We start from the raw sequence: 9,368 nt of genomic DNA on the forward strand, positions 1-9,368 counted from the left end.
TTCTCGAATAACATCAATGACACATATCACTGTTCCAGGCTATTTTCGAATGATAAAACGTGAATCATGATTTTGGTTGCGAACAATAAATTGTCCTTAACCGAAATTCATCAAGTATGAAAAAATGTTCATTAAGCTTAGTCATAATATTTCGAGAATTAATTATCAAGATAAACTTGACTCGAAATTCTTGTATATGCATGATAGTCTAATTAGTTACGCGACATCGTCTCAGGGATAGAAAAGTGAATATAACTTGAGAAATAGGTGGTTCAGTCTTCACTTACCTTTTGTTGATGAAGTTTTCCAAAAGCTTCAGTTGATCTTCGCCTTCAAACGGTAGAAAGCAATGACGATTGGTTCGTTTTTCAACTACCTTTATCCTAGTACGAGACTTAACTAATTGTAGACTAGAAATCAAGATATGGTTTTGACAACTAAATTTGACAACAAGCTTGAGATAGCAACACTTGTGAGTTCGACCGATCAATGCTCTAACAATCTCCCCCTTTGTCAATTTTAGTGACAAAACTATCGATACATGTGGATAATAAAATAAAGCTTTGATAACTCCTTGATCCATCATGCCTTGATTTCCTTGGTTTCTTCAACTCCTAGAAATCTTCGTAATTTCAAGTTGCAATGACTCTGAACGTGTTCAACTCAGCATCGTTGTTGTTGAAGATCCGTATACATAGTTATAACAACGTTTGAAAACAAATATTCTCAATCGTCGTTATATAGAAACATGGTATTATTATCTTCACCAAAGTTCAATTGTATCTCAACTCTGATGTAATATTAAGGTGATATGTTTCTCCCCCTTAATCAATACTTACATCTTTTACATAATAGGTAAAATCCATAGATTATTGGTTCACTCCCCCTTACATAATGATCCGTAAACCATATGTATGTAGTATGAAAATACTAAATAATTCTCCCCCTTTTTGTCAACAAAATTGGCAAAGGTACTAAAATCGTGGGATCGTAATGAATACAACTAAAAGATATTTCAAGTTTTAAGGAAGTTAGAGATACTACATAATAATTAGATAACTAAGTTATTATACAACTCCTCATATCAACTTTATTTAGATGATATCACATAGTAAGCAATACTTAGCGCTCATATAGGAGATTTAAGATACAAGCATCCCCTTTAAATTCCACATTCACGCTCCCCACAAAGATATAACAATTAAGCACAAGTTCATTTAAGAACTCTACCCCATTAGATGTCATTCCCAAGAGAACAACATAGAGTGACCTTGCTTTTATGGAAAAAAAAGGTTTTGTCGGACATTAACAAATCACAAGGATGTGTATCCGGAAAATCGACTTAAAATAATCTCAACGTCAGTTACGGGCAACAAGATAATTCTTATCGGTATGACTCAACATAAGAAAATCTTACGGAGTGTGTCAAGCAGTAAAAACACAGAAGTGTGACCACGAGTAGATCAATACTGCGAGAAAATTCTCAAAGAGTTTATTCTATTTTCAATTTATAAAAAACATAATAGATTTAACTTCTGAGCATATATGAAATATCAGCTCGATTCACGAAAAGCGTAAAGGCACATATATTTCATAAGACTTTTGCAATTATAAAACCAATAATGGCTACATGCTGCAAGTTCATCATCCAACAACTATAGAATTCAAATAAATATATCTAAAAATATGCAAGATGAAAATCGTTGAAAATAGATATGATCAACAAAATCAGATCCCTATTGTGATCTACACACACCACCACATTTATGGAGAGGCCAACTAGGCGACGGATGCACTAGCAAATCAGACGGCAGGCACAAGTCAACAAAGATCTTCTAGTGGCATAATAATATTCATCAAATTTTGAAGGATTTACTTAAAGAGAGGATATCAAAATTATTTTGAAAAGAATCGCTTAATACAGTGAATTATACAGTGAATTCTAATGTTATGAAGTGTACAAAAGTATGTGACCAAGTAGGATTGAAAGCAGTACCCTGTACTCAATTACAACTATCAACCACCATATAATAAGAGGACTAAAAAGTGTAAGTTGTAAGAAAACATAAAATTTTGGGCCCTAACAATGTGAGCCTCTAGGCAATAGCCTAGACGGCTCAACACGGATTATATACAAAAAGTATATTACAAAAACTACTTTCTAGAGTTACATTTTCCCCACCCCCTTGTTTACAGGCACAAAAAACACTAATTTCTTCCAGCTTAAAGCTTGTGAGCAGCTTCTGCCCGCGCTTCATCCAACCTGACTAGGAGGTCTCTCATGAATGTTGTATTTGTTCCATGAGTAGTTTGGAGTACATAAACAGCTTTGGTAAGAGACTTGATAGCATCCTCAGTATCTCCAAGGAACCTGTTTGTATTTCAAAAACGTACCTCAAAATGTTTCCCAAGTAGTAACAGCTATATTTTGACAATATTTCTTTGATTAGTAAAATAAAAATAAAAAATGGTATCTGAATTCTTGTTCGAATTGTAAAAGGTGTCTGCCGATGCACAACATGGTAAATTCACCAACAGTATATAAGTTTAATATACGACAACATGGTGAGCTCAGACCCTAGAAACTGTACCAGTTGCCACCCACCACCACCAACCCACTCTTTGAGGATTAAGCACAAATTTATTATGGTTAACAAAACTAACATTGAATTAAAGTCTTCCAACATATTCAGATGCTATTGACCAAAACAATTAAGTAGCTCAGATAAGTAAATAGCAACAGTACCGTTCTATACGACTTATCTCAGGAACTACATAACACACATTCGTAAGCCCATAAATGAGAACAGGAGAGGTACGTGAAATACAAACAAGCCACATGTGTTTCATAGAAAGTTTCCCTTTAGTTGTCTTCAACAACAGGGGAAATGCACTTTTTCTGAAATATAGTTACCTTCACATCCTATCACTCACATTGGACGGCAATTGGCAACCTAATTTTGCTAATTTGCACGATTGACCTCATCGCTAAGGAGATATTACATAGAACTTAAGCTTTCACCTTTATACTCAGCTAATGGCTTGAAAGTTGGTATAATCTTTCTTGCTTTAATTGCTAGAGAAGTTAACACGAATGGAGAAAATTCGCAAAATGAACAGACTCTTACCATGCAAGCTTTCCGCAGGTGTAATACTGCAATCCAACCAATGGATGAATTTCTGGATACACTCCTGCAGGGGCGCATATACAATATAGATAAAATAAAAGTAATAATAATGAGACAGAAGAAGAATAAAGATAAGGAGAAGAGTGTAAGAGGTAGATATAACAAACTGAAAAGATACAGTTAGATGTCAACATACTTTGATAAGCTGGAATGATGTATCTGCAATATGTTAAGGCTCCTCTCCAATCTTCCAGCTCCATCAATATCTAAAGTGATGAAAGATGCATAAAGAAATGATTGACTTATCCCATCTTTATCTGAATAATAATGCAATGGTAGTTTAACTAAGCATATAGTCTTAACCTAACTTATTAAATTATGGTTAGCCAAAACTGCAATTTAAGGAAATGAGACAAAGAAAGTCATGTTCATGTAACCAAAAACTTACAAGTAATCCTAAACACTGCGAGACTGTTACAATCTCCATACAGAAACTAATATGGTAACATGAAGTTTAGATATGTCGAAATTGGTACCTTCAAAAGACTTTCTCTGGTTCTCATCAAATTGATAGAAAATGGATGACACAGTCTCAACTGGAGTTGCTCAATGTTTCTGTATACTATAGTGGCTTCCAGATAATCTAACTTCTGTCAAGGTTATTAACAATGTAGCCTGAACATTACGTGCTGGAAATACAGAAAAAAATAATCATATAACTGGATGCAACTGCAAGCTACCCTGTTTCCTATTTGGTTGAAAGACTCATGTTAGTCACATTCATTTCTAGAAGCCGTCTTTGGTTAGCACTTCATGAGACTTCGCTTCGCACCAATCTCTATTACCTAGTTTCTAGTGATTCCCTTTTTCTAGTAGAAACTCTATGTTGCAGTTTCCTTTTCAATTGTGCTGCTATTAGTATGAGTGACCAATGGTTGCCACTCATGACTAACACATTCTAATAGATCCTCCCGTATTTTAACGTCTAGTGAGAGTTCAAATAATTTTTTTTACCAACACACAGATCGACAAACTCATTTCAAAGACATTTCTGCTCTGGTTTGATAAGTACATCGATCGTTAATTTAGAATCAGGTTAGCAATTATACTGTTGGCTGCAATATCTACCTTGACAAGATCCAAAAGCTTTTTTTTTTTCTTTTTTTGAGGATGCTCTCCAAACCAAGTTCACCAAATTTTTAAAAAAAAATTATTAAGATTTCTACGCCCAATTATAGTAATTTCAAAGAAATTGAATTCTGAACTAAATTTAAATGCGTAACAAGTCATACAATGTGTCGATCTGAGGATAACCTACATGGTGATGGAGCATCTGCTCCAAAAAATGACCTCGGAACAATGTGGCTCCCATTAGGATGAGCATCTGCAACAAAAAATTGTACACTAACTCGATGATTAAGCAAGATGTGGAATTCTGTCGCTTTAATTAAGAGGGAGTAGCTGAATAGGGGTTGAAAATGGAATGATGTGATAATTAATATTTCTGTACAGAGGATATGCTACTTCAAACAAAAGTACAGGCGAAGGATACTTCCAGAGGATAGAAACTGTGAAGCTTGGTCCTCCATTTGTTTTACATCAGTTGAGATCTTTAAAATCTCTTCCTTGCTCCTAACGAGTCCACATGTTTGACATACAAATCCTTTATCATCTGCACAAATTGGACACTTCAAATGCTATATTAATTGGTAAAATAGGTGAAGTTGATGTTTAATCATTTAAAATTTGGTGTAGAAGAAGAACAGGAATATTAATTCACATAAGAGGCATGTCATTAGCTTTCCTTTTTAAAGCATACCAGAATCACGAAGCAAGAAACCATTGCATTTATCAGCCTTGCATCTATAACCTTCTAAAATTGCACTTTCCTGCACTTCCAGATAGACGCCCTTCACCAAAACAGATGTATACGTTAAATCACAGCCATCAAAATCCAAGAGATAACATGGTGCTATAAAGTATAAATGGTGTTTGTATATACAGTCAAATAGCACATACTTTTTTGCAGCAGGGGCAGGAGCATGTGAAAAAGTATTGTTCCTTTAGTGCTTTTTGCCGTGCTGCAGTGCTTTCAGCAGTTTCTACGTAAGTTATGAACACCTTGTATACATGGAACCAGATTAGTAAATACTTGATGAACAAAACATGTTATGGAAAACATTAGCAAAAAGAGTGAAGGCGCTTCTTACCTCTGTACCTTGGGGTATAAGTTCCACAGCACGTACTACAGCCCGCCGTCCCTCGAATACCAAAACTGCATTCGGTGAGCAGCTAAGCTCCACAAAAATTTAGGTAATCCAATGGTATACTAGTATATGAAACAGAAACATGTTCCAGGTAGGGTGGGGAAGGTTAATTACCTGTGGTTAATTATGGAAATTACAGGATACAATCCAGTTCCTAGAGGTCTCAGTTCACTGTCACATATTGTATGGGCATTGCATGCAAGCTGCATCAGGTTTGAGGGGATCAGATACGGTTTTAATAGAATATCGACCTTTCTAGTACATGTATATATATCCTAGTTTGAGGTTAATAGAAAAAATATTTAGTGAGACAGCAGGAGGAAAACCTTAGAAAAGTTCTGTGCAATTTCTTTTATGTTGCTATTTGGCCACTCAAGAATCAAGTTGACAAGGTTCGCCATCTGTGCGTACAGCACCAGTTGTTTCTCACCAATATCAGACATATCTAGAAGAAAACAATCATCAAAGATAACCTGTACGATCTGAATTTTCTAGGAATAACATAGTACTCGGAAGAAAATGAGTAAGGATACGATCCACTAATGCCTCCACCAAGTTGTAATTATCTGTAGCAGTAGTTTGGAAAACCTGAAAGCATTACAAACAAGTAAGCAACTAAGCATTAAGGACAAAAGATGAGGTATTGACATGCTGTGTTCAAATCACCAACACCTTCATGTCCTGAAAGCTACGCTATATCTCTAAGTAATCACTGGGACCCATTTGTAAGCGTGTTTCTTGGTTAATCTCGGGAAAGACATGGTCCACTCGATATTTAATTTACCAATCAGTCTAAGTACGATATTGATTCCCAAAACAAATTTAAGACGGTGGAAAGCTAAACTAAGAGCGGTGAAAAGAAGATTGAAGACACTACAGTGTGGTGATGGCATGAGATGATTGCAAATGATTCCATAAACTAAATAAGAGAATCGTATCGCTGAAGGAACAATTCTACTACAATCTAACTATCTCCATATGGTAGGTAGGAAAAGCTGGGAAGGGCAGCGTCATCAAAATCAAAACATTGAAAATGCAAGAGGAGGTTCAGGTTATTCACCCGCTCATTCTGCAATTTTCGCTTCAAGTACAGCCTAACCATCAGTCGTAAAGAAGGTGTGAGTGATTTTCGTCTTTCTTTACTAAGTCGGGCAAGGGCTTGGCATTCAATTCGATGCAGCTTCCACTCTGATTTCTGAAAGGAATAACAATAGACACAAGAAGATAGGATAAGAAGTTTCAAACTGAGGATTTCATAAAAAAATGCAGTTTCGAAATAATGATGCAGTTTCATGCCTTAATACAATTATATTTGTATAGTATATAGCCCCAATACCGACACCTGACCGAAGTGTTGAAACAGTAGGCAGCACCAATACGCTAAAACTTAAAACTTATGATTCTACGAATGCAGATGCTAAGTGACAAAAGACTTCGATGCTTAAGGCCCAAACACATAACAAATGACCTAGTTACTAGCTTTAGTTTTTACTTAATATTTCCATGACATCCAAGTAGAGTAAATTTCAGGCTAGCATGCCTGACTGAATGATTCTGCATATGAATTCCGCACTACCAATCACCAAGCCGGACCAATTTCCCAACAAACCCATCATGTACGTAGTGACTGGGGTTTCATCAATTCATACATCCTCCCTCAAAAACTTCAACTCGAAGCAACTCAGTGCTTTGGTACCTTAAGGAATAGTAAGGCAATTGTTCACTGTTTTGGAGGCTATTGCGATCTTAGGAAGATATGCATAGAGAGCCTGACCGAGTAGATTTGGTAATTGACAACTAAGAGGTGCATGAATGCTTCTGGGGTTATTGATACTGTTGGGTTGGTGTGAGACAGGATGACCCATTTTTAGGTACAGTTCGCATCAAAAGACCCTATATCCAGGTTTCCATACAGTTACCCTTCAAGTAATTGGGTTTAGAATTCTATTCATAGAGAGAAAAAACCTAGAAGTTTTATTTCCTGAAATAATCCCAGAAAATTCTATTTCTTAGACAACTAGTAAACAAGGAGTTTGAATCTATAAATAGGGTGTGAGTTAGTAGGTATAGATTAAGAGAATACTAGAAGAAGAGTTCGGGAAGAAAAAAGAGAGAGATACAACACCTAGGGTAGCAAACAGTTAAACACCTTGTGAAGGTCTATCGTTAGAGAAATGAATTTACTTTCCTACTGAACAAATTGTTCATGTTCTGTTATTCTTCTTGTTCCCCTACTGTTCTAGTTAGATCACATGATCTACCTTAGTGGCTTGAATCGAAAAATATGTAATAGTAACAGAGTCTTATATTCTGAAACCCCGTGGATCATATGATAGAAAGTTGTTACCAAACTGAACTATCTAAAATTTTAAAGAACCAAAAAAATTAAAAAGAACTTTAAGGGTTCTCCTAATGAAAGTCGGAGATAGACAATAACATGTGATTTGAAATGATAAGAAAGGAACACAAGTTTGTCATTTCGATTTTTAGCAAATGCCAAGCATCAAATCTAAGCGAAAAATTGCAAATGCAACACAAGAAAAGGAAAATAATTTTCCATGCCCTCGAAACAAATATGATTTTGACAGTCAGCATTTATTACCTGACATGTGCTCCCACAGTACCAAGGAACTTGACATGCTGAGCATTTCTTAAGATTAACAGATTTAAAACATCCATCACATTTGGATTCCGATGAGTTATTCGGAACACAAACATATGGCTCCTGAGTTATAATCACTTCTCCTGCAGTGAGGATGCTTTATTGTTAGTATACAAAAGAATGAAATTAACAGTTCTTAATGTATCCAATTTGTATTAGATTCGCAATTTCCACCAAAATTTTAGTCCGATTTGTTTTTAACCTAGGGTTTTAGCAAGGTTTTGAAATGAAACTAAGCTTATAAAGAACTATAGTGTTAACAAGAGAGGGAGATAGAGACCTGGCGAGAAGTTTCTGGTAGAAATGAGACATCGACCTTTCTCTGGTGTGGTGGAGACGCTTAATCCTGTAGGTGCAAGGGTTCTTTGTAAATCCTCCATGTGAAAGAATCGAAATCAAAAAGAGAGCTGGTATGTTTTGGTCCGACTAACAATAATGTTAAAATGTTCGGTCCTTGCAAACCGCTTATTTGAACGAAATCCCAAGTGAGAGAAGAGTTGGGTGGGATCCAGTTTATCAAGTGTTTATGCCAATGTTAGAGCAATTCTTATTGTGGGAGAGTTCCATCTTCCACGCCACCTCTGCATTTGGAACCGTGGATGGAAGTGCAAGTGTAGTGGTGGAATAGTGAAAACGTTATTCTTAATAGCGCTAAAAAAACGCTATTAAGAATAGCGTTTTTTTCTCATCCGTTAGATTTCAACAACTCATCCTAAATCTACGGACAAAAAAAAACGCTATTCTTATTGGCGTTCAGATGGATTCCACGAATCCTTCCACGAAACGGTGGAACCTTGCTTGGATTTTCTGTGGAAAACCCCAACTTGGAAGCCATTAGACTTGACATTCCATGGTTTTTCCACACTTGGAATAGGTTGGATTCCACCATAAGACTTGCTCTTAGAAGAGCTATCCTTCGGTTATTAGATCTTCTCTAAGGATAAAATCCCAGAAAAAATTGGTCGGGAGCGTAGAATTGTTCTTAAACAAATTACAAGTACATGAATAGAGCTTGTAATAAAGCTGCAGATGCAATAGCTAAGGCAGCCCGTAAGTACAATTTATATGGGGAATGGTGGTTTCATCCACCTGTTATGTTAATTCCTTACATAAACAATGACGTAAGAAATCTTTCTGTATAATATATGATATTTTCTTTGTTTAAGAGAAAAAAAAAATTACAACTACACTCACATAGAGTGAGCCCAATGATGTACTGGCTCAATACTCCAATGTGACATCACACACACACACAAACTCCATGCTCTTGTTTTCTATCTTCTAGCCATAAGAGAGAGAATGAGTCGTACA

General features: G+C 36.0%; 1 protein-coding gene across 3 annotated transcripts; it reads right to left on the reverse strand.

Moving 5' to 3' along the window:
• Positions 1-1,899: 1,899 nt before the first annotated feature.
• Positions 1,900-8,541, reverse strand: LOC113356257 (histone-lysine N-methyltransferase ASHR1-like). Of its 3 annotated transcripts, none has more exons than XM_026599347.1 (14): positions 8,338-8,541; positions 7,998-8,140; positions 6,456-6,590; positions 5,929-5,983; positions 5,722-5,840; positions 5,510-5,598; positions 5,339-5,420; positions 5,148-5,249; positions 4,948-5,038; positions 4,681-4,800; positions 3,665-3,771; positions 3,325-3,394; positions 3,129-3,192; positions 1,900-2,371 (listed from the first exon to the last, which is right to left on the reverse strand). In XM_026599347.1, the coding sequence occupies exons 1-14, from the start codon at positions 8,435-8,437 to the stop codon at positions 2,224-2,226; spliced, it is 1,425 nt and encodes a 474-aa protein (XP_026455132.1). In that variant the 5' UTR covers positions 8,438-8,541; the 3' UTR covers positions 1,900-2,223. The 3 variants fall into 3 exon arrangements, 2 of the variants coding, with proteins under 2 accessions (XP_026455132.1, XP_026455133.1); XM_026599348.1 differs by lacking the exon at positions 3,665-3,771 and adding an exon at positions 4,447-4,512 and having other exon boundaries at positions 2,076-2,371; XR_003362908.1 differs by lacking the exons at positions 1,900-2,371; positions 3,129-3,192 and adding an exon at positions 4,447-4,512 and having other exon boundaries at positions 3,665-3,817.
• Between the last annotated feature and the right edge of the window lie 827 nt (positions 8,542-9,368).

Source organism: Papaver somniferum, chromosome 3 (assembly GCF_003573695.1).
Source record: "Papaver somniferum cultivar HN1 chromosome 3, ASM357369v1, whole genome shotgun sequence".
Classification (NCBI taxonomy): Eukaryota; Viridiplantae; Streptophyta; class Magnoliopsida; order Ranunculales; family Papaveraceae; genus Papaver; species Papaver somniferum.

Bases quoted from the DNA above. Each gene is read 5' to 3' on its own strand.
- LOC113356257 (XM_026599347.1), bottom strand. From the start codon at position 8,437: ATGGAGGATTTACAAAGAACCCTTGCACCTACAGGATTAAGCGTCTCC. The intron at 5,421-5,509 runs GTAATTAACCTT...TGTGGAGCTTAG, and splicing joins ATTTCCATAATTAACCACAG to CTGCTCACCGAATGCAGTTT. The intron at 3,772-4,680 runs GTATCCTTCGCC...GACAGAAGTTAG, and splicing joins ACAGTTTCTATCCTCTGGAA to ATTATCTGGAAGCCACTATA.